The sequence below is a fragment of the Cardiocondyla obscurior genome, linkage group LG02, assembly GCF_019399895.1.
Source record: "Cardiocondyla obscurior isolate alpha-2009 linkage group LG02, Cobs3.1, whole genome shotgun sequence".
NCBI classification, from domain to species: Eukaryota; Metazoa; Arthropoda; class Insecta; order Hymenoptera; family Formicidae; genus Cardiocondyla; species Cardiocondyla obscurior.
The window spans coordinates 10,195,883-10,219,815 of record NC_091865.1 but is presented as its reverse complement, the minus strand read 5'-3'; the positions used below and the strand labels follow the sequence as shown (position 1 = coordinate 10,219,815).

The following is a 23,933-nucleotide window of genomic DNA, read 5'->3' as shown; positions in this document are numbered from 1 at the left end:
GTACCAGTTTAGAGACTGTCTTTTTATAATACCGTATTTTACTTATTTTTGTTAGTTTTGGTCGTTCCGAAATATTCCGTTTACCAAGTGCTCCCGGCGCTAACGTCGCCACAATACATCGAGACAAGGTAGAAAAATCGATGTCATCGGTCGGAGATTTTAGTAGCATACTTATTATCTAACCAAGTACGTTCTTAACAAATAACGAAAAGCATAGATTGCATACAAAAGTAAAATAAAAATTATATACTACATTTAATAAATTATATACTACATTTAATGTGCATAATTATTTTAGATACAACAAGGCCAAATGTATAAAAACTAAATAATATTAATATACATCTTTACTCTTCGTTCATTGTTGCTGTACGTTGATTATACAATATAAAGTTTTAACATGGATTGGGAAGCTGAACATCGACGTATTTTGTTGGATGGGAATACTGCATTGGAACGTTCAGCACAATCAGTGGCTAGATCGCAAGCTGTTGCTGCGGAAAGTGAGCAAATTGGTACAGAAGTGGTCTCCGAATTAAGCGAACAGAGAGAACGTCTTTTGCAAGCAAAACGGAGATTATCACAAACGGACGAGGAATTGGATAAAGCACGTAAAATTTTGAATATTATGCGATTAAAAGTTTTAACAAACAAAATTGTGTTAATCGTAATTATATTGCTAGAAATAGCTATTCTTGGTATTATTGTATATTTGAGGTTTTTTCATCATAAGTAAACCTAGTATTGTTAATTTTCTAATGGAATACTAGGTTATTGTAACCTAGAACAATTTCCGAACGTTAGAATTTGCTTAAACTTGTAGTCGTTTTTTTACGATATCGTTTATTCGTCGCGCTCTGTAATCTGTAGTGTTACTGCAATTAAACACATCAAAATTTGTTTAATTAATTAACAGTGAAATGAAGAACAATTATTGTATATATAAATTGTAATTATTACTTACTTCATGTTAAATATACATTCCATTTTTTTCACTAACCTGCCATTATACGTAAACGTAAAAAAGAAATCTTTAAAAAATGGTTTTCTTACATGATGAAGAATATTATCAAAGTAGAATACCTGAAACTGATTTGGGAGCATTTCGTAATTTTTTGCGATTTGTCTGGAATTCAGATAAAAAACACTTTCTTGGCAGAACTGGGAAGGAATGGGGTATTGTTGGAAATCGTACTTTTTTAATCACAAATCGTTGATTATCTAATTAATTGTTAAAATTACCGTATTCGCACAAAGCTTTGTTGGGGCTCTTCTATTTGTGTTTTTTCACCGTTTTGGGGTCCTTGTTTACATTGCAAATGTGGATCAGTATCGAATATGCTTTAAAATTGGAAAAACCATATTTTTTTAATAATGGTTTGACTACTAGATTTTACTTCGACGTCAATCCTTCACTTTTTCGTCGATTACATTTCAATAGTCCAGGTATATTTTCTTTAATCCAATATAAAATGTTTAAATTTATTTGTTTAATTGTTATTTTAAATTTTTAACATTAATTATATCACAGATATTAAATTGGGTACCAATTCCTCACAATAAATCATTCTTGTTACCAAAGAATATGCCACGCGCTTTGTAAAAAGTTGTGCAATTTTCAAATAAGGTTAGATTTACATCTAATTTATCACATTAAATTCATTGTAATCAATGACAGCACCTTGTTTCGAATCACCCTAGATAAAATTATTTTACGTATAATAATTAAACAGGTTTGAATTTGACTGTGATGCGTCGGAATAACTAACGTTGGAGAAATTAAATATTTATTAAGTCCCGGTTCCTGTACAATATTTCCCAATAAAACATCTCATATCTAAATCGTACTACGAGTTGCAGATTTATTTGGATGGGATTATGATTCACTGTTAAAAATTAACCATATATAAATCTCCGTTTATAGAACTTAACATCTTTATTAAAGTAAAGAATAAATATTTGTATTATATATGTAAACGAGAAGAGAATAGGATGAAGCTTTATTTTCAACAAATTTATTATTTTAACACTTGGGTGATTCGTGATGGATCTCATTATTCTTAACTTGCGTGTGCTGGAATTTATTACTTTTTTTTGTATTTTCTGGAATTATTTAGATTTTTTAGAATAAAAAGATGAAAATGGATAAAAACAAGGAGAAAATTAAAATAAAACAATAAAGAACGAAATAAAAAGAGAATGAATTACAAAGGAAGATAAATAAAAAAATAGAGAAAGATTTATAAAAAGAAAGACAGACAGAAATATAAATAAGAAGAAGAAGAAGAGGAGGAGGAGGAAAGAACATCGAAGAAGAGTGAAAAAAGCAAAAAAGATAAATAATAATTTTTAAAAATGTACAAATAAAAAAAAAAAAGAGAACAGACAGAAAATGAAAAACAGTTGATTTAAATTAATATAATATAGCAATTATTTCACATTTGTCATATTTTCTGTCCTTGAGTAAAAAAACGTGAAACGGGAGAAAAAGAAATAACAAGGAAGAGCGGAGAAAGAAGATAAAAGAAATAAAAGGATCAAGTATAAAATATCATTTCTCTTTTAAGGTAAATTGTGTGTAAATTAATACGAGGCTTCACCCGAGGAACATCCTCTTCTTGATGATACAATTTCAATAGATCTTATTCTTCTTCTTCTTCGCCCGTACCAGTCAACATCGCAATTAAGCTTGGGGTGTCAATAAAACCTTTGTCATCAATATACATCTGATCGAATGCATCGTTCACTTCTTTTGGTGTAAATTTGTCGCCCCATGTCATTAAAGCGTGCCTTAATCTGTAATAAATGATAAATCATGTAAATTTATGACACCTTATATCTAGTTTTTACAATGTAAAATAATAATTAGTGAGAAATATTTAATTAAAAGAGAGAAGAAAACGTTGAATCGATATAAATCGACACTTTATCAATAGCGATTTTATTTCCGAAATATAGTAATCAATATGTTACATACCTTTCGCCATCAATTTTGCCGTTGTCATCGAATGTCTTAAAAGCATTGATTACAACATCATCATCGTCAGCACCTAAGAAAGAAAAATTTCTTTAGTTCTTGAAATTTAACATTTTTCGATTAATTTTTATCAGTAGAAAATTATACATACCTGATCCTGACATACGGACAGCGAATAAATTTAACAACTGAGTGAAATTGATGGGTGCTGGAGCTTCATTAAGCATTTCTTCGATCTCCTTGTCGGTCGCCAATCGGCCGACAGAATCGAAAGCTGCACGAAGGTCGTTCTTACCAATGATACCGTCTTTATCTGCGTCCATTAGTTGGAATGCCTTTCAACAGTATAATATATCATTTAACATTTTTATAAATATTAAATTATTAATATAATTAAATTTAAAGTTGTAAGACAAATATATATTTAATTTTAAATCGATACCTCAACTTTTAATTAAGAGACGTTCGTAAATTTCAGCTTAAAGGAATATATATAAATTATTTTAAAATGAGACCGCCAGAATAAAAAGAATCCGAAATAGAAAAGAGTTTGAGAACAGAATTTGAATCGCATACAAAATTGATCTTATTTAAAATTAAAATCTCACCTCCTTAAATTCGGCCACTTGTTTCTGAGAGAACATGGAGAAGACACTGGATCCGCTACGCTTAGCTTTACGACTGCCACGACTGCTTGCTCTGGTGGATCCAGAGTCCTTTGGAGTGCTCGTCGGAGTTGGTGCTTTTTCTTCAACCGGTGCTGGGGCCGGTTCGGGCTCAGGTGCTGGAGCCTCCTCCTTCTTCTTAGGCTTCTTCTTCTTCTCTTTATCCGCCTAGGACAAAGCAAATAGTAATATAGTCAAACATCTTTTATTTTAAAATATCCCAGATAGAAATGCTTACCGAACCGATTTCATTACATCATATTCTTATAACAATCGAAATTAAAATAAAATATATTACATAAAAGTATATTTTCTCAATTTAAATTAAATTCTTTTATATGCGTAATTAATAAATAAATTTAAATGTAAAAATTATTTTATCAGTATGTAATTTTGTCGATTTGTCTCTATAAATAAAATTAAAAAGCCTAGTCCAATTATCGTATGAGAAAATTTACGGGGCGCTGTCAGTTAATGCTAAGAATAGAATCGCACGAAAAAGCTGCCAAGACGTATATAGAGCGATCATCCAGTTATCGTATTGCCTCTCGAATTACCATTCTTACATAATTACTCGTACCGGCATAATTATCAAGATAGATCTTATTACTACTTTTTACAATTACGAAAGAAAAATCGCGAACACATTTTATTAGCTAAACGAATATCTTTCACAATAAATAAAAAATGCATCTTTCTTTTTATATTTGTCTTTATACGCGTCTTACGTAATGTAACGTTAAAAATATTTATATTATTTGTCTTAAATTTATATAAAATTTATACATTTTTTCTTATGTGTTAAAAAGAACGATTTCCAATTCCAATTAAATGAGAATATTAAGTTATCTTTCATATTTTACAATAAATGTAATAATTTATAGTATTACGACGAAGAAATTACATATCTACATTAAATTGTTTTATTACAAAGATTACTAAGAGTGAAACAAACTAACGATTTTAAATATTTATTTGTTTATAGTAAAATTGTAATGTAAAAATTTCGAGCAATCCCTGCGAAATGGTCCGACGAAGATCACTGTCACATTATATCGTCACATAATTCGCCAACAGCAATATCATTATCAACTTGTCACTTATATCGCTCCACGCACTATACGTAATTCATCTTCATGAAATGCACTTATATTCATGATTTGACGCGATGCTCCTGTATCTTGTAAAAGAAACAGATCTAAACTTGATCTTTTGTGCATATTCTTCGCGCGAGTTTTCAAAATTCCAGTCTAGAGATCAACGTCAACTCGAGAAATTTTAATTAATTAATTTTTTTTTTATGTACTTACCATGTCTACAGGTGAATTTCTAAAGCGATGAACAATACGAGATGGTCACGACGAACCAACTGTCCGAATCATAGAGCTGAACTTGTCTAAGTAACTTCTACGGATCGCCCCCACCAGCAGACTCGGAGGTTGTCCGAGCTGGGGTGCCCTGCCCTGCGTACAACGTTTATCTGACCATATTTAGTTCGAGTCACCTCAAAATAGCGACCCTTTCGACGTTTCGACTAAAACAGTTCGCCAGGGACTGTAGAACTCTCGTTCCACACGGTCGTCATTTCTTGACGACGATCGTTTTCAGCGTCAAGATACAATCACTCTTGCTGATCGTGAAACGACCATATTGTTTGGTGTATATCCATAAAAAAATGCTTTAAAATTTATATAATACGAAAACATCTGTATCACATAGGAGTTAACTTAATGTTACTTTAAAATTTTGTTTCAAGTTACTACGAGTTTACTAATAGTGGTATCTATAATGAACTTTATAGTTTATTTTAAATTTATTTTGAAACAGATTATTCCAATTGCGTTAAACATACATATTTGAATTACGGTTCTTTGACGATACTATATTACAATTGTTCTTCATACTATAACTGGAAAAGATTTATTTTTCAATGATTTTCGCTGTACTATATATAATAAATATATAAAAAATTTTTATACAAATTTTAAGAAAGAGAATAGTAAGAAGATTAAATTCTTACACATAATTAATCCATCAATTGTAAGTTATCCAGTTTTTCACTAGAATAAAATCCTGCTTTAACTTGCCTACCACCGAAAAATCGTCCGTTTAAATCGACCACAGCTTTAATAGCGCTCTCTATTCTTTTGAATTCGACAAAAATTCGTACGGCCTCGTCTGCTGGAGCTTCAATTACTTCATGAATAATAACACGTGCAACATCACCGTATTTAGTGTTGCATTCATCTTTCACTTCCGGTTCAAGATCGTCATCAACCTCTCCAGGGCCAACCATATTGCGCAAGAGAACGACCTGAAGTGACAGATATAATTACAGATTACAAGTATGTGTTAAATGTTACGTAGCAAACAAGTTTTTTTTTTAAACCATATAATTTTGTGCGTGGTGTTAAGAAGTACCGACCTTGCTCGGGCATTTCATTATTTCAGTAATGCTGGGTTCTTCTTGGAGTGATTGCAGTGGAAGTTGCAATTGCATCTGTGGAGGAGAAGCTGTAACGGGTGGCGGTGGCGGCATTAGTTGTTCCCTCTCGCCGACTATTCTACCACCGCGCTTACTAGTTTTTTCCACTTGCAATGCAACCGACATGCCTTGCTCTTTTTTACCAAGACCTTGTCCTTCTTTAAAACCGTATTTGGCCATTATTTTTGCTGCTACAGATGACGTTGAGTAGCCCAGATTAGTTGGTTGTCGCACTGTTGCAGGTGGTGTTTCTGTAGATTCTTGTAAAGATGGGGGTGGTGCTATGGCTGCACCTCCTACAATACCTCTCGAGGTCGGCGTTCTCTCCTCATCTCTTTCAGGAGGTATCATTGTACTGTTCCCACTAGTTGTCTATTCATATACATTAAATATCATTATTGCAATACTTTACATTACAATATAACAGTATAATTACACAAAATCTTTCAATATATTTTAAAGTCTCCTGTTTATTCATTATTAAAATTCAGATTATGCCAAAATTGAAAAATTACATAATAAAGTAACTTAAAAAATATATTTGTATAAAAATGTCATGTAGTAAAATATTTAAGACTCTTTTGAACTTACTATTACAACCTTAGATTGTGACAAAATTGCAATCTTGCAAAAATATTATGAATTATATATTAATAAAATATTAATTATATATAATAATAACTAAAACCCACTTTTCTTTCACAGTTAAAAAAATTTTATGCATATCAAAAACATTTTCTGCTGTTTTTCTACTTGTGTATATTCATATAAATTCATACATTACCTGAGTATCCTCAAAACGAGTGTTATCCCTCCTACGTTTACGCATTTCTGTTTCTTGTTCATGTTCTCTATCCCTAATGTCACGTAATTCTTTCACAACTTTTTCATATTCATTAGGCCATATAGGATCATATTCATTTACTACATTCCAGTCAAATTCAACACCTACTCCTATGCTGCTCACACTTCCACTAGGTAATAAATTGTTATGTGCATTGTCATCTTCCCTGTCAACATCTCGATTAGTTTTTGATTTCAAATCTATTACTGGTGCTAGTACAGCAGTAGCTTTCCTATATTGTTCACGCTTTGGCTGTGAATTAAAATGATAACGATAACTATAATAATAATAATCAGGAGCTTGCGACGTTATATCACGTCATGTATAAAAATTTGTTTTTTAAATACTTGTTCAATATAAATTTTTTTACCTGGGTAGTTGCAGCTTTTTTTAACTGGAGTTGTGATTGTAACAATTTAATGCCGGAAGACCATCCCGCGACTTTTTCTGTAGTTCGATGCTTGTCAAAATCATCGTACAAAGACATAATGAATGTTGTTTATTTTTATTTAACTGACATATTAAAAACACAACTACCGATCCAACCTCCAACTGATTAGGAAAAAATAAAGACACGAAATCACGCGGAGTAAGAAGGACTCCTTCTTCTCGTTTACAGGTTAAAATAAAACTTTTAATAAAGATGGAGCTAGTAGAGAAAGCAAAGGCGTAAGGTAATGGCGTTTTCACGATGAAAAATATTTAATAGAATTTGCGTTAGACCATCGCTGCATTTAATGCTGCATTGAATGTTGCATATTTTCGTAATATTACTTCTCAATCTTGCGCTGTAAAGTATTATTTTTCGTTATTAAGTGCTTAATGTTAATAAATGCGAGATAATTATTTATTAATTTTATTGGAGCACAGAGGGAGAGAAGTTGCTCCGAACACCCATGTATACAACATTTCGAATGCAGGAAATGCAAAAGAAATGGAGAGATCAAAAGAGATGGATGTTCAATCTGCAGATGTTGCGGGTGTTGCATCGCGCAGCGGCGAGACCGTGAGACGAGACTCGAGATCAATAAGGATTGCGCTGACATCGCGCATGACTGAATTATTTTACGAATTGTAACAATCTCGAAGAGGTTATGATGACGACCGGGATCCAGGTCGATCCCATATGATCCCGTCGTCTGACCCGCGGGACGGATAAAAAGCGGCATCGACGTTCACGGTCTACGAGGACAGACGACTACGCCGACGACGATGTTCGAGGGAGCTATAGCGGCATTTTTGAATCGCCTGCTGGGCAGGTATGTGGAGGACCTGGACACGGAGCAATTTAACGTCGGCATTTTCTCCGGGGATACATGCCTCACTGACTTGAAACTAAAACCGGAAGCTCTGGTGCGAAGTTCTTATTTTTCTCTGTAGCTTAGAGGCGATAAAAAGAATTTAGAATATAATGAACCATGTGCTCATATTCCTGATTATTGTTTATTCTTGCAGTATCAGCTAGGATTACCCATTAGAGTAGAAATTGGCTTAATAGGAAAAATTATTTTGAAAATACCATGGTCTGGGTTATTTTCACAACCCATTGTGATATGCATAGAGGTACTAAGTGATTTAAATATCACTGTATTACAATAAAAAAAAATGTATATTGTCTATTACTGATACAAACGTTTTATCTTAAGGATGTATATGCAGTAGCAGTACCTGCATTATCTGGCCCATATGATCTGGAAATACAGAAACGTTTAATAAGAGCAGAAAAAAAGAAAATACTTGAGGATCTTGAGGAAGATGAAATATTTAAAACCGGTACTTAGACATTTTTACTTTAATCATTTTAATTTATTTATAAAATGAGAAAGAGAGTTATCTTTTATTTGCTTTATGTTAAAATTAATTTTTTTCTTGTAGGTTTACCTCCTCAATTATTTGATGGTCTTTTGGCATCAGTCACAAAGAACTTTCAAATTACTATAAATAATGTACATATTAGATATGAAGAGAAAATATTACGCAATTTCCTCTGTGCTTGTGGTATATGTATACAAAGTATATCGATAACGACAACCAACAAGTAATTTAATAATGCATATTCTCACATTTCTTTTGTTAAAAAATTTTTTTTTTTTTTTTATTATTTACTCTATTGATGAAATTGATAAATTTCAGCAAATGGAAGCCTGGGGTATGTGCTACAAATTCGCAAACGGTGTACCAGCTTATACGTGCGGAGTCTCTCAGTGTGTATATGGATCACGACACTGAATCGTGTATAAATGTACAGGATAATTGGGATATGTCCAATTTGCTTACATGGAAATTAACGATGCACAGAGCTCTGCAAACTTTTGGAATGAAAAATAAGGAATTTCAATTTTGTATGTTTAAAATATTACTTGATAATTAAACATAAAATCTTGATATATTAATTTCGAAAGAGATACTTTAAGTTCTGCCTTAATGTTAATAAACTTTTTTTTTTTTGCAAGTGTTGAAGCCTCTTACGGCCAAAATTAAAGTTATCATCCACAAGGGTACAGAAATGCAAGCTTCACGTATGCTAGTCGACATTGTACTGCAAGATGTAGCAATGCAGTTATCCGAAGCGCAGTACGCCACATTTTGTCATATTCATGATTCTTTACTTCGCGCAACTGTTAACAGGTATACTGAGATTTTTATATTCTATTTTATTTTTTTTTTTTTTTACATGTCTTGTGCAGTTTAGAAAATTTGATAAAAATAATTAGTAATTAAAAATTAACAATGTCTACAGGCCACATGCTAAATATCGTCCCGAGAAAAGCGTGTATGAGGACGTGTCATCTTGGTGGAAATATGCATACAATTTTGTTTTAAATCATTACATAAAGCCATATACTTGGTCACATATAGTCCAGCACAGAAGAAACTATAGAAAATACAAAGAGGCGTGCATTCAAAGATTGCAACGACCAAACGATACAGAGTTGAAATTGGATATGCAGAAATACGAAGATAACTTGACAATATTAAATATAGTTATTGCAAGAGAACACGCTAGACAGGAATTGAGAAACAAAGACATTGAGCGAGAGTGCCAAATGACTACAACCAATTCATCTAAAGATGTTAATACAGAAACCGTATTATCGGAAAATGATCAATCACAAACAACAAATCAGTGTAATAAGGGTGGTAATGAATCTTCATCACTTTATGTAGCAGAAAATTCATCTGTTTCAAAAATAAAATCAGGAAAAACGCTGAAACAGATCGGTGAGCACATAAAAAAAAAAAAAAACGAGAAAACTTTTTTATCTAAAAAATTTTTTTCTGATTTACAGATTACAAATTAAATTTTACTTTAGCAAATTGTTGTTTGAGCCTCTTAAGTAAAGGCAAGGAAATGCTGATCGTAACTATCACACAATTTCTAACAAGTATTGAGGCACGGCCTATGTTATTAGCTTTCAAGATTTCTGTTCGTGCTGAAAGTTTTGTGATCGAAGCTATATCGACTGATGGCGATTTGGTTCCTCTAATTACAGTGGATAATGTATTAACAGGTAATGTTTATTTATAGTATATATATATGTAGATAATTTATAAACTATTCGAAAGATATTAATTATAACTATTATATATGAACAGGAAATGTATCCACATATTTTTTGGCGATAGATTTTGAAAAAAATGGATTGAATATGGATCCTATTTTTGAAGTATCCACAAAGCTGGAAGCTATCGAAGTGACTTATCATCACGTAATAAAGTTTTTATATATCGTTTTAAATAACATTTTGTTTATAATTTTTACAAACTCATAAATTGATTTTCAGTTTGCTCTAGTGGAAATTATAAATTTTTTTAAATTTAACACCAATTATCTTCACGATACGATTCGAGGAGTATATAAACTGTGGGATTACACCAAGAAAAGATATTTAAATTTTGTGGACGATATCATTTCGCAAACATTAAGAATCAACTTTAAAATAGACATCAAAAGTCCTTACATTATATTTCCTGAACACGGATCAATTCAAAAGTACGTTTATACGATTAAAGGAAAAGTTATAAAATTATTTTATATATATATTTGTCTGTTTTTATTTTATTTTATTTTATATTTTATTAGAGGAGGACATCTACTCGTCCTGGATTTCGGTAATATAATGCTGACCAACGAGCTTCAAGCAACGAATTTGCAATTGGAAGATGCCACCCTTATGGAATTAGAAGAATTACTTTACGATAGACTTAATATGGTATTTTCTGGTGCACAAATTTTATTTTGTCATTCAGGCGACGATTGGCGCTCGGCAAAAAAGCGGAGTGATTCGGAGTACCATTTGTTACCTAATCTACAAGCAAATGTGACTCTCTCATACAGTATTAGACCCGAATATCGTCAACTACCACGGTAATATGCCTATTTACGTTACAATCACCTGTTTATATATTTTTTAATATACATTATTTTACAGAACAAAACTCAATGTACACATCTCAAACGTGAAGTTTAATCTATCAGAAAGTAAACTGCGACTGTTAGTGTATTTTCTAAATAAATTGTTAATATTATACGAGAACAATATTGAGAAGTATAAAGCTACATTAAAAAATTCGATTTCTGAACGAAAATCGAGTATCGTTTTTATTTCAACGAAAGAATTAATGAAAGTACAATCTACTGTATGTTTGCCATCTGTCACAATGGCACATAGTGATTTTAAATCTGTCATTAAGGAAGTTGTAACTAATAACGTACCGAAACTTGATAGGTATTATAATTTTTTTATATAATATATATGAGTGTTTAAGGCATTACGATAAAATATTTATATTTCTTTTAAACAGGAGTGTTGTCTCTTCAGAAATTAGTGAAGAAGATTTAGAATTATTATCTAAAACAATAAATTTGTCTGGATTTGATGACAATGTATCTCCATGTAATCACATTAATTTATTACTTCGTTTTGCCGTAGGAGAGGCAAGTACATGTTCAATACATATAATATACATAAGTAAGACTTATTTATTGTTATTAATATTTTAAATTTTAGTTTTCCATAAATCTGGAAGATATGACAGATAGTCGAGAGCAGCCTTATTTAAATTTGAGATTACACACTTTGTACTACGAAATGGCTGTAATGGAATATGGTGTTGCTATTCAGTTTGGCATTGGATCAATTTTTCTGGTTGATAAAACAAATGCTGGCGTTACCGGATCATATTTGGAACTTATATCAACCGACGAATCTTACGAAGTCCTTGTTGTGTCGTATCGTAAGGTAATTTATAAAAATTTATATTTTATTTTAACTCGTAAATATATATATGAATTTTTTCTTTAGGTTAAATCAAATTGCCCAGATTTCAAGTCACACTTTAAAAATATTGAACGCTCGTTGGTCGTAAACCTACTGAATATTAATATAAATTTTCATAAATCCGCGTTGTTGAAAATGAAAGACTACTACCATAAATTTCAAACGTAAGTAAGATTATTCTTATACAAGAAAGTCAAAATCGTCTTAATAAATATTTCAGACAAACATTTTATTTAATTTCAGTGTGTGTCACGATACACTCTTATTCAAATACGCAGAGAAAACATGCAGTAATATTATGAAACGAGAACAGAAAAATGTAGATCCGCCGATTCCACCGGGTAAATATATTTTATAAAAAATATTTTTAGATATAAAAAAACTCATTAATTTTAAATTTTACTGTTTCTTTCAGGTGCAATTAAATTAAACTATTCAACTAGACTCAGCTCGTTAGTGGTGCGATTTTGTGATAAGGATATAGATTTAATGGAAATTAAAATTTTAGGCTTGGAAAACGATTGCATTTATAATGCAAATGAGAGAATGGTGTTGCGTGCACATCTCAGAAGTATACTTGCTGAAGATTTGATTGATGATACGCTTTACTCCAAAGTAACATATAATATTTTTTAAATATATAATCTATACATACATATATATACGTATATATATATATATATATATATATATATATATATATAATTTTTTTTAAATTTTATTTAAAGATTTTAACAACTGATGAAGATAAAGTTTTTGACCTGAAGTACGTAAGGCACACACCAAAATTATATAAATGTTCAGATATCGATACAAATCAGGATGATGTGATGTCAGATGGCACCTTTAAGCTTTCTATTGGACGAATGAATTGCGTGATTATTTCTAAAATTCTCTATGATTTACGGGTACGGAATTTATGCTTAATATCTGTATCACTGTAATATCAATGCTCATTTTAACTGGTTTTTTTTTTTTTTACAGAATTTTATAACACCATTTACTTCCACATATTATACGCGTTTCTTATATTACTTGAAAAATAAATTCGTTGGGGGAATTGAACTATTTAAGAAGAGTGCTACGAAATTGCATATTTTTATCGATATACAAGGGCCTACTTTTTTACTGCCACAAAAAAAGGATGCCCCGAGTCTACTGGTTTTTGACACAGGTAAAAATTTTGTTTCAAACAAATAAATTTCAAAAGTAGAGCAAATCATATTTTAATTTTACTTTTAGGTGTATTATCGGTTGAAAACTTTTTTAAAAGTGGTGGACCGCCAGTACAATCAGTTAAAGCGACCGCTAATGATAGCAATCAGTTAATAATCGATAATATTTTGGCAAAATTGAAATCTATGACTGTATCTAGAGCAATTATGACTCTAACTCGTGATTTAGAAGTTCAGGTAAAATTTTATATTTTAATTAAATTAATTTTCGTAACATGACTCAAAACTAAAATAATACGACATAAATATCATTTTAGGAACCCATTATCGAACCTATTCAAATTCAGTTCGATATCAAAAGAAAAACGGAGTATCGTAGTATTATAGAATTTCAAGCTTATGGTTTATTTAACATGCAAGGAGTTATTGATATCGTAAACATAAATTTAAGTCAAAGAGATCTGAAATCTCTTATATCAGTATGGCAAGATAATATTTCGAAGATACCATTGCTTATGAAAGTCAATGAAAATGAAGATAAAATTTTATCACAAGTTTCTAAAAAAAATGCCAATAATGACGATGTTATGGTCAAGAAATTAGAAAACTTTTTAACGCACCATGAAACAGCACTGTGTGAAGTTAACATAAAACTTGTATTGGAAGGTTTGCAACTAAATTTGTTTATGGATACAGAAGAGGTACACATTTATTAAGACTAATGACCCCTCGAATAATGATATAAATTTTTATTTCTGCATTATATTTATTGCATTATCTTATAGGTGTTGAGTTCTCCTGTACGCGATTTGAATCATGGTTTGTGTAAACTAAGTTTCGGAGAAACTATAAACACTTGGGATTTTTATAGTGACAAGAGTTTGAAAATGAAATTATCTTTACAAAGCTGTTTATTGCATGACACTCGTAAGGACTCGGTCGTTGAAAAAAGGTATTATATATTCTTTAATCATGTTCAGCTGTGCAAAAATAATTGATAGAATATTAATGCTACTGTGAACTGCAATCTCATTTTCTATTTTAGGATAATACAATCGCCGGCGATATCTTTGGAAAAGAACTTGGAGTCCTGCATTTCTGTGTCAATGTCTCCTATAGTCGATGTTACATACAGTCGTACTCAAGCGGAGGAAAAGTGTTTCGATATTCTTATTCAGGACATACGAATTAATTTGTCTGTGCCTTTCTTAATGCACTTAGGACGTTATTTTCTAGATTCCTTACCCGGTGAACAAATAGAGAAAGGAATTATCAATCATGGATACGATAATAATAATCAGGGAGTAAGTATAAATTTATTCAGATAATTTTTAATCTCTACTTTGTTCAAAAATATCTTCTGAATATTAATAATTATCGAGTTAATTTTTCTAATTTATTTTATTTCAATCAAGAACCGGAATATTTTAAATGCAGAAATTGACAAATTAAATCGCTCCCAATGTTTTAAGGAGCAACCAGGTAGTTTATGTTCATGTATAGTTGTATATAAAAATTGTTTTTTCTATCTAGTGCAATGTTAGATGTAAAATTTCACATAATTTATAAAGAAAAAATTAATAATTATAATATGTTTAGGTACTTCTATATCAATTCGAATACAAAAGCCAGATATCTTTCTATTCGGTGATTTGGAGAAGAGTAGTACGCACATGATACGAATGCAGGCAGAAGTATTTATCGAAAGTAGTAAACACAGCCGAGCCTCCTCGATAGTCTGCACTCTAACAAACATTAATGCAAAAACTAAAGGACAAGGGAATTACAAGTCTCCGTGTTGGCTGTTACGGCCTTGTGATGTAGAAATTTGTAAAAAGAAGTTAAATTGCGGTAATGAGGAGATTACCGTTGCTATAAATAGCATTAACATACATTTATCGGCAGAAGTAATCCATACGTTTATCGATGTAAGTACGAAAAAAATATATATAGAACGACACATATAATTTAATTACGAAATTTCGACACTAATAATTTTCCTTTAACCTGTATTTCAGATATTGAATGAAGCGTCGACTTTCCTAAACAGTATTAATTCGAAAACAGACGACGGTAGCAATCAAAATGCAAACTTGCATAATAATCTTTGGACACCAAGAAAAGTTTCTAGTATACCGTATAAGAAAACTGATGAAGGTAAATCACATCTTACATATAATATATTCTATTTGAATTCTATTAACTTATATGTATATTTTAACAAATTTGTATTTTCTTTTTATTGTGCGCATTATTTAGGTGATACGGGATTATATCGTCGTCGTAATGATCATGTAACATTCAATTTGAGGCCTGTATTAATATGTTTCTTTTTGGAAATGGAGTATGCCCTAGGAAGATTTCCAGTAATGAAAATGGAGACTGTCATTGCTACTTCTGTTAATGATTGGCGTAACAACTATCATCTCGAATCGAATGTAAAACTTCACGCATTTTGCTACAATAGATCTCGCCAGAATTGGGAGCCATTTATAGAATTTTGCACGAAAGACGACGCGAACTATAAACCATGGGAATTTATCATTAAGGTTACTAATATTATCACGTTGCACTATATGCATTTAATTATTTATTTTGAATAGTCTTGTACTGTAAAATAATTTCTTTAGATATATCGAGGTGAAGCAAATATGATTAATTCTAATTGGACGAACCCTTGTAATCATATAAAGCAAGATCCGATAAAAACAAGAAAGAAAGACACGCTATATAACGACGAAGATATGGCAGATATGACATTTATAGGACCTGATGCTGATGTAATTTCAATTACAAGAAAAGGTAAAGCTGTTCGTCTTTCAATCATTTCAAAATATTATTTGTACATCAGATTTTTTTTAACAAATGTATCTTTTTAATAAATAGAGCATGAAACCTGTGCAATTTACGAAGATGAATCTGATACGGACGAAGACGAGAATGATACGAAGTTAACAAGAATTTCGAGTTACCTATTTGATAACAACAGCGACGACGAAGAAAGCGATTCCGACGACTCGAGTGCAAACGAAGAAGACGAAGAATTTGAATTGGTACTGAATCGCGCTCCCGAAAGTTGTATGTAAATTCGAAATCTTACGCAAACATATTAAATATCAACTAGGCGTTAATAATTTAATATATTTCTCTTACAGGTAATATGCCCGTTACGCGTGCACCGGTAAAAATCTCTCCGAGTTTCTCTGCATCGTACATCATCGTGTATTCGGAGGAAAAAGTTAACATTACTATAACACAAGACATGATTACAACTTGGAACACGATTTCAAACGCGTTCACGCAGGCAAGAGGTGGAATCCCCTTTGTACCTACTAACACGCGGGAATTGACTATACTGAACGACATAGGATATGCAAGTCGAGTGGAGTTGCTTGTCCAAGAGGAAATTGACGGAAAGAATGACACGCGCGTTATAGCCGTATATAATTTCCATGACGGTAGTTCGCCGGTAAGCGCGCCTAGCAGTCCTGAAAACGAACAAACAGATCTCGCGTGTCCCCAGTGGACCGGTAAAGAAACTGCTGTAATTGTGTCAGAATGTAAAGTCTTTCCCGTCGATTCGCCAGTCAATATCTACAAATCGATAACTGACGAACTCCTTCGTATCGTTTTCGAAGGTAACTTGCGCAAATATATTATACGAACGTCATAAATACAAGTTAATTTTTTTTTTTCTTCTGTCCTTGTAGGTTTCGAAGATGTGTTGGTATATTGTCCGAAAAAAGAAACGCGTAATCTCGTATCACTTCGTCCTGTGAGACACGATGTTCGTTACTATCTGGTAATAGAGGCGTCGATAAATAATTATTTGCATCGTACGATTTGCGTACGATCTCCATTACAGGTAATATGGTGTTTGCTTATCTATTCGTTAGCCGTCGTTTTTTTCGCTAATCGTAAAATTATCTTACAGTTTCGAAACGAAACCTCATATGCATTGGGACTGTATTACAAAAAAGCGGTGATAGACAAATTAGGTCTGACATTAACAGGCGAAACTACAAATCCTTTCGATGATAATGTGAGAATGGCGATCATAGAACCTGACGCAACATATAACATTCCTCTATACATCGCTTATCATTGCCCGATATACGTTCTACCTGCCTATCTAGAGTAAGTAAAATCTAAAATATTATTTATGAAAAATTATAAAATAAGATAAAATATATATTGTATTAAACAACGTATTATCTATAGAAAATATCAAGTCAGTGCCGAAGGGATTTATTGGAAAGATTTAAGAGGTACAGCAAATGCATTCAAAGACATATGCTGTGAAGCGAAAGGCGACAATAATCGTAATGTATTCTGTGTCAGAGCGATATGCACGGAACTACCATTAAAAACTCGTCCCTCAGGTTGTCAAGTGCCGAATTACTTGATAAATATTGTACCACCTATTACTTTTAACAATCAGTTACCCTTCGTCATCGATATCGGTATACCTGGCATCGATTACGAGGTGAAACTCGAACCCGGGGAAAAAATAAACATGCATTCCCTGAATTACAGCAATAATGTACAGTTTACATTTAAAGTACGTAAAATCATCAATATTAATCATATTCGAGCGTATGATTTTTGTTTAATTATAGTTCTAATAATTTTTATTATATAATTGGATAATATAGGTACACAACTATTTAGGCGCATCTTGGATGGGCGCGATAAAACTAAATATGAATCTAGAACGCAAGTTTGTGCTAATGTCTACAGATAGTGAATCGGAATTAACGAAGCCTTTCTTGTTGTGCTTAGAATTGTGTAAGATTCTCAGTTGGAACGTTATTATACAGTCGCAGTATTGGATAATAAATAAATCTGGCTTGCCATTGTTTATTCAGGTAAGCCATGCGACGACACGATTTAAATCTTATTATGACAAATATATAATTTATTAATATTCTTTAGGATTGTCATTCTCACATAACGTACGAAATGCCGGAAGAGGAGTTAATGGTGTTCTCCCAAAAAAATAATAAAAAGAGCATGGTGCGATTGAGGGCTCATCAATCCGAATGGTCAATGCCATTTGCATTGGACGGGATCACGTCGATGTCGTTGATCATATGTCGTGACATCGAACGCGGACGAAAATATCAGATTTTAACGGAAATCGAGAGCTCCCGTTTGTCACCGATTTTTACGAAAATTATAACGTTCCTACCGTACTTCTTTATTTGCAACAAAACTAAGAGAGCCTTGCGATTTATGGAAGAAAATGAAGAAGCAGATCTTTGGAATGACCTCTTGCCCGGGCAAGAGATATCGTTTTGGCCAGCTACTGAGTCTATGAAAATGAAGATAAAATGGAGGAATAGCCAATTGGTCTCGCAACACTTTGATATTACGCATATGGGTAAAACTGTGCTGAGAATGGATAACGGGGTAAGAGAAAAGCATATTTTTGCATCTTATTGTAAACGAGATTTTACGCGCGCGTTGTTTTTCTTTTTAGAAAATCCCAATTTGTGCACGTTATTACATTCGCGGACATTAATTAATTGTAATAATTTATGATAATTAGAATTGAGTGATTTACGGTGTATTGCCGGCTTACTTACATTTATATCTTCCGGTTTGATTAGGTTAGATTATTTTCCGTCCGTTCATCCTTCCTTCCTTCCTTCCTTCCTTCCTTCCTTCTTTCTTTTCTTCCTTTCTTTCTTCCTTCCTTCCTTCCTTCCTTCCTTCCTTTCTTTCTTTCTTTCTTTCTTTCTTTCTTTCTTCTTTCCTTCCTTCCTTCCGTTGGCAGTATTTTGGATTATCCTGACGTGTTGTAGTATTTTTTAAAAAAATCACTTGCACAAGCACCGATAGCTGATTGACACTGACGTGACGTTACTCTCGATTGGCACGAAGTGAGTCAAGCTAGATAATCAATCCACGTCGGTTTTAAGCGGTAACGATATTTTGAAATAAGAGCGAGAACAATAAATGAGTTTTTATTCTTGTTATTAATTTTTATGGATAAGAAAATTTTATAATTTACAGTCGGCGGTATGCGTGGAAATCGAAGGTGGTGTCAACACTCCATATCGCATAATGTTCCGGAGAAATGTCACTGGCGACATACCTGTAAGAGTGGATAATCTCTGCGACAAACTATTTCTGAAGCTAAATCAAGTTAATTTAGGCCAAGTTGTGCTGCTTAAACCGTTTCAAAGTTTACTATACACTTGGGACGATCCTACCCGAACTAGAGAATTGATTTGGAATGTTTACAGTAATAATAACGTGATCGGCTATACAGCACAATTTGAGAGGGTATAGAAAAATATCTCTAATATTAATTATTTAATTTCTTAATATATTTTTCATTGCATTATTATCATTTATACTTATCTGTATTAGGATGGTTGCGGGCATGAAAAAGTGTCCTTCGTAACCATTGAACGACGCCACAGCGCTTCTAATTCTTCAATCACTCTCAAATCACTGGCTAACATGAAATCGTGGTCGGAGGACACGAGTGGAAATGTCAATCATGTTAACATCGCGGAGACTGAAACCAAATCGCAAACGTTAGAACATGTGCATCAAGGTGAAGCAGAAGTTTTTTGGGTGAGCTATATGGAAGGCGAACAGCGCGTATTACTATTCACACAGCATGAAAGCGTCTACTTAAAAGCAAGGAGCATTATCGATCCTGAGGCATGCAAGAGAGAAATATTTTTGGCGATTGCAGCTATTGGAATCAGCGTTGTAAGTGAAGAGCAACTTTGTATATTATACGTTATTATTTCAGATGTAATCGAAGATTAATCTTTTTTTTTGTAGGTTGAAGAATCTAATTTTCATAACGTTAGACGGGAGTTACTATATGCCAGTATAGTCGATTCTGCCGCACATTGGGAGCTTTATTTTAGCAAACGATGGAGAAATCTATCGCTAGAGCTAAGTACCTGGTTAGAAAATAAATATATGAATTCCGCGAAGACGGCACAACTGGAGAATTTTATTGACGTACGTCTAATGTCAAAATTATATTGCAAAGCTATCATTTTCTTGAGTAAAACTCGTAAATTTTGAGATTATATATTTCACTTAGTTTTATAAATATTTAGACTTACAAATCTTTTTCAGGTTGATTTGACAAAAATGCAAATGACTAAACCGTTCTTTGGTAAATTGCGGAGAATGTATTCGCCAAGTATCTGGTTGCATTGCAGGGAATCTGCAACTCTTAACTATTTGCAAGGATATATTCACAGAATACAGGTATGTATATATATGTATAAATACATATGCATGCGTATAAATATGTTTTTTTGTTGCACAGATTGATAATCAATTGAACGATGCTGCCTTTCCGGTGATTCTGTATCCTAACTTGCAAAATACTTTTGTGAGTTATGCTGGAAGTCGTAGATTAAAGCATTGCTTGGAGTTTTCGTACCTGAAACAACGCAAGTTAAGAAGCACTATTTACAAGTATGTGCTATGAGTATTACTGATATTATCGCTTGTTAATATTTTTCATAATAATTTTCAAATCCTTTTCCAGGGGAATATGTGTTATTGTCAGAAAGTTTAATTTAAATCTAGAAGAGGCCTTTCTTTGTTCTTTGATCAATTTGATACCTAAGACCCCGGAAACTAAACACTCAATTGCTGCAAAACTTAGGAGAGATGTGTCCAACATGCGTGTTCCTTCAGTTCACAAAACTAATGTAATATTTAATCTTGCACATAATTTAACCGCATCATGAATTTTTATTGATTCGCGTTTATAAATTGTAGGATCCAAATGGTAAGAGAAAGGATTTGATAGAACAGATATACATCTCTCCGGTGGTATTACGCTTGAAATTATTGGCCAACACGGATGGATTTAACGCGCGTAATTTCAGCAATATGCTCGGTTATCATAACATTCTTCGATTTATATTCGAATATGCAGAGAAGGGTATATTCGAAAGAGACGTTGAATTTAGGTGAGTGATCATTATTTCACGAAACTAAAAGACATGCGATAATAAATTGTATGATTTAATTAATTTCTTTTTTAGATTACCCACTTATCAAAAGAGTTTTATTACCGTGGACAGCGAGCGATTTCTCTTGCATCTTTCGCACGTTTATGTACCGCAGATTATGGAACAGTTTCACGTATTGGTGCGCTTAATTACCGTCCTGGGAAATCAATATGGTTACAATTTTAAATCGCCAGGGAGCAATTTTTGTGAGCCGGATTCGGTAAGCAAGCAAAAACGATAAATATCGTGAACGATACATTTTTCGTTTCTATCGAACACTATGCTGCTAATTTACGACGGGTTTGCAGTTATTAATGGTGGGAGACGAGTCTGCAGAAAAATTGGCATATGAGGTTGCATGCGAGTTGGGATATACTACTTCTGACGGTACGCAGGCCTCGTTTTTAAACGGCCACGAAGCTTACATACTTCACTATAAGGTAAACGTATCTTATAAAGTTGCGCAGAGATTAAAAATTAATAATTTCTTTCAATTTTAATGTGAAACCTTAAAAAATATTTTGTGCAACTAATAAGATTTAGAAATTTTTGAAAGTAAAATTGGGACATCAAATTTTATTTAAGATGAAAGATACGAATTATCGGAATCCAGATGTGCCGTCTTCAACGTTTTCGGTCGATCATTCGTTCGCAACAGAAATCGATTTGGAGACCTCCGGCTTGATAACTACGTCAACGAATAGTGAGTAAATCGTTGCTGGTCGTAATAGACGAGTGGATGTAAGTGGGATCGTACATAATCGTGCTGCGCACATCCGTTGAATCGTTCATTGCCGTTTTATTTCCGGCTTCGTTTTTATTAAATCTCTTGCAAATGACAGGCATTCATCGAGAAGAATTAAAATATTTCCTCAAATCATTGGGAAAGAAAACATCTGTACTGTTCAAAGCGGAAAGCTCTTGTTTGAAAACTTATTCGAAAGTAATAGCGGATATAATGAAAAGGTATCAGCTTTGTCAGCACGATTTTTTTCCGTTGTATATTGACAGTGCTTGTTTTAAAAACGAATTATCTGTTTTACAGAGCACAAGAAGAAGGTCTCGTGTCTAGAATGCGATTGCCGCGGTATATTAATCCACATTTTGTGAGTATTATTAATACGAGAAACTCGCGATTATTTAATTATTTTTGTGTTATTAACAGTTAATATCATTATTTAGGGTGTGGAGTTATTTTCGACACACAAAGCGAGAGGAGCGCATTTGTTGAACGCTATAAGTAAAGGTCATTGCATTCAAAATGATTCCTATTGGGGACATGCTGTGCTTCATAGCGATGGAAAGTACATTACACTCGTATCTTTGCAGTAAGTTCGACAATAATTACACAAAATGTCTCAAACATTAATATCCGGCCTTAATATCGTCCTCTTACAATATCAATAGATCTTATAAATAATATTTCATTACATGTTAATTTCGTTCTTTTATGATTATTTTTAAAAACAAGTCTTTGGATCTTTTTTAGACGTATATACTACATCGAAAAAGGAAGTACGTGGGATTCGTGGAACGTAAAGTGGACTTTAGAAACTAATCAATTGTTATCACCACCAACTATTGCTAAGAACAAGCTTATTTTGCATTTAACAGAGGTAATTGTTCTGATCTATACTCGAAATTAATTCCACATAAATTCTTTAAAAATCCACAGACTGATCGCATTAAATTTTATTTCTAGAACGAAGAGTCATCGTCGTCTATGGTAGATTGGTACGTGGAGAGTGAGGCCGCAGACATCCTGGAGTGGCTGTGTCGTAAAATAAATAATGCAATGATCCTGAATATGGAGAGCAGCATTTGTTCTAAATGAGAATATGGAGTTCGTTGACAAGGCTATCGTAAGGAAGAAACAAAGAGCAAAGAGGATGAAGAGATCAGTGTATTTACATATTTAGTTCGGTGTAATAAAAGTCTATACGGTGAATGCAAAAAAGAAAAAGAAAAAACTCTATGTATATATATATATATATTTATATATATATATATATATATATATATCTCTCTCTAATGCCCTACATTTTTTTTTTATTAATGTTATTATCATCATTATCATTGTATCTTGCCAAAGTCAGATCGCATCTTCGTCTTGGATAAAGTACGTCTAGTTTATTTCATAATTTATTTACAAAAAGTCTTAGTAAATTACACTTACAGGCATCTCCACTCGAACTAAAGTAAATAATTTAAGAACTACATGTATTTAGATATCTATAGAATAGGATACTTTGGGGTCGGGGAGAAGCTGGGACCAGGGAAAGTGTTCTGTTTAACTTATCTCAACACGCTTCTATATCGTATCTCTTCGCATGAATTCGAGTCGTTTTAAACGTCTACACGTCGTATGTGAAAACTAAATCGTTTCATTCCATCTCTCTTAAATTCATTCTCTCTACGAAACGAGGAAGTATACCAGTGGAAGGTGTGCGACGACGAGTTTGAATGCGTCTCTTTCTCTATCTCTCTCTTCCTTGCAACTGC

At 32.6% G+C, this 23,933-nt stretch overlaps 4 protein-coding genes across 6 annotated transcripts; 2 read left to right on the top strand and 2 right to left on the bottom strand.

The window, feature by feature from the left end:
• The first annotated feature begins 55 nt into the window (after positions 1 to 55).
• Vti1b (Vesicle transport through interaction with t-SNAREs 1b) lies at positions 56 to 2,382 on the top strand. 2 transcript variants are annotated; one of them, XM_070671338.1, is made up of 2 exons: positions 56 to 186; positions 299 to 2,382. In XM_070671338.1, exon 2 carries the CDS (start codon positions 401 to 403, stop codon positions 734 to 736), a length of 336 nt encoding a protein of 111 aa, XP_070527439.1. In that variant the 5' UTR covers positions 56 to 186; positions 299 to 400; the 3' UTR covers positions 737 to 2,382. The 2 variants fall into 2 exon arrangements, with proteins under 2 accessions (XP_070527439.1, XP_070527449.1); XM_070671348.1 differs by having other exon boundaries at positions 138 to 230.
• Positions 1,914 to 5,019, bottom strand: Mlc2 (myosin light chain 2). Its single transcript, XM_070671315.1, has 5 exons — positions 4,953 to 5,019; positions 3,586 to 3,810; positions 3,129 to 3,312; positions 2,978 to 3,050; positions 1,914 to 2,796 (listed from the first exon to the last, which is right to left on the bottom strand). The coding sequence occupies exons 1-5, from the start codon at positions 4,953 to 4,955 to the stop codon at positions 2,643 to 2,645; spliced, it is 639 nt and encodes a 212-aa protein (XP_070527416.1). The 5' UTR covers positions 4,956 to 5,019; the 3' UTR covers positions 1,914 to 2,642.
• A 9-nt stretch (positions 5,020 to 5,028) lies between these two features.
• Spf45 (splicing factor 45) lies at positions 5,029 to 7,702 on the bottom strand. Its single transcript, XM_070671298.1, has 4 exons — positions 7,342 to 7,702; positions 6,912 to 7,223; positions 6,068 to 6,499; positions 5,029 to 5,956 (listed from the first exon to the last, which is right to left on the bottom strand). The coding sequence occupies exons 1-4, from the start codon at positions 7,456 to 7,458 to the stop codon at positions 5,669 to 5,671; spliced, it is 1,149 nt and encodes a 382-aa protein (XP_070527399.1). The 5' UTR covers positions 7,459 to 7,702; the 3' UTR covers positions 5,029 to 5,668.
• LOC139111032 (intermembrane lipid transfer protein VPS13A) lies at positions 7,670 to 23,379 on the top strand. 2 transcript variants are annotated; one of them, XM_070671067.1, is made up of 51 exons: positions 7,670 to 7,761; positions 7,842 to 8,324; positions 8,427 to 8,534; positions 8,618 to 8,744; positions 8,847 to 9,009; positions 9,105 to 9,313; positions 9,425 to 9,599; positions 9,712 to 10,193; positions 10,262 to 10,483; positions 10,569 to 10,681; positions 10,757 to 10,965; positions 11,056 to 11,340; positions 11,405 to 11,701; positions 11,778 to 11,910; positions 11,984 to 12,214; positions 12,278 to 12,417; positions 12,497 to 12,594; positions 12,669 to 12,868; positions 12,982 to 13,161; positions 13,238 to 13,427; positions 13,496 to 13,665; positions 13,746 to 14,129; positions 14,214 to 14,380; positions 14,474 to 14,732; positions 14,844 to 14,910; positions 15,028 to 15,356; positions 15,447 to 15,585; positions 15,688 to 15,977; positions 16,059 to 16,230; positions 16,315 to 16,506; positions 16,584 to 17,066; positions 17,139 to 17,293; positions 17,363 to 17,565; positions 17,650 to 17,989; positions 18,084 to 18,296; positions 18,364 to 18,840; positions 19,447 to 19,719; positions 19,807 to 20,157; positions 20,233 to 20,418; positions 20,539 to 20,673; positions 20,735 to 20,886; positions 20,960 to 21,125; positions 21,196 to 21,389; positions 21,465 to 21,651; positions 21,740 to 21,871; positions 22,017 to 22,134; positions 22,274 to 22,397; positions 22,477 to 22,537; positions 22,614 to 22,759; positions 22,921 to 23,047; positions 23,134 to 23,379. In XM_070671067.1, the coding sequence occupies exons 2-51, from the start codon at positions 8,184 to 8,186 to the stop codon at positions 23,263 to 23,265; spliced, it is 10,227 nt and encodes a 3,408-aa protein (XP_070527168.1). In that variant the 5' UTR covers positions 7,670 to 7,761; positions 7,842 to 8,183; the 3' UTR covers positions 23,266 to 23,379. The 2 variants fall into 2 exon arrangements, with proteins under 2 accessions (XP_070527168.1, XP_070527175.1); XM_070671074.1 differs by lacking the exons at positions 7,670 to 7,761; positions 22,477 to 22,537; positions 22,614 to 22,759; positions 22,921 to 23,047; positions 23,134 to 23,379 and having other exon boundaries at positions 7,843 to 8,324; positions 22,017 to 22,172; positions 22,274 to 22,364.
• Positions 23,380 to 23,933: the final 554 nt, after the last annotated feature.

What these genes read in the sequence shown, in the direction of transcription:
- Vti1b (XM_070671338.1), top strand. Translation starts at nt 401, where the DNA reads ATGGATTGGGAAGCTGAACATCGACGTATTTTGTTGGATGGGAATACT.
- Mlc2 (XM_070671315.1), bottom strand. An exon ending in AAGTGGCCGAATTTAAGGAG is followed by an intron (nt 3,313 to 3,585) that starts GTGAGATTTTAA and finishes TACTGTTGAAAG; the next exon opens with GCATTCCAACTAATGGACGC. An exon ending in TGTCCGTATGTCAGGATCAG is followed by an intron (nt 3,051 to 3,128) that starts GTATGTATAATT and finishes TTTCTTTCTTAG; the next exon opens with GTGCTGACGATGATGATGTT.
- Spf45 (XM_070671298.1), bottom strand. Translation starts at nt 7,458, where the DNA reads ATGTCTTTGTACGATGATTTTGACAAGCATCGAACTACAGAAAAAGTC. An exon ending in AAAAAGCTGCAACTACCCAG is followed by an intron (nt 7,224 to 7,341) that starts GTAAAAAAATTT and finishes TTTAATTCACAG; the next exon opens with CCAAAGCGTGAACAATATAG. An exon ending in CTCGTTTTGAGGATACTCAG is followed by an intron (nt 6,500 to 6,911) that starts GTAATGTATGAA and finishes GTATATGAATAG; the next exon opens with ACAACTAGTGGGAACAGTAC.
- LOC139111032 (XM_070671067.1), top strand. Translation starts at nt 8,184, where the DNA reads ATGTTCGAGGGAGCTATAGCGGCATTTTTGAATCGCCTGCTGGGCAGG. An exon ending in ACGATAATAATAATCAGGGA is followed by an intron (nt 14,733 to 14,843) that starts GTAAGTATAAAT and finishes ATTTCAATCAAG; the next exon opens with AACCGGAATATTTTAAATGC. An exon ending in CATGGGAATTTATCATTAAG is followed by an intron (nt 15,978 to 16,058) that starts GTTACTAATATT and finishes TAATTTCTTTAG; the next exon opens with ATATATCGAGGTGAAGCAAA.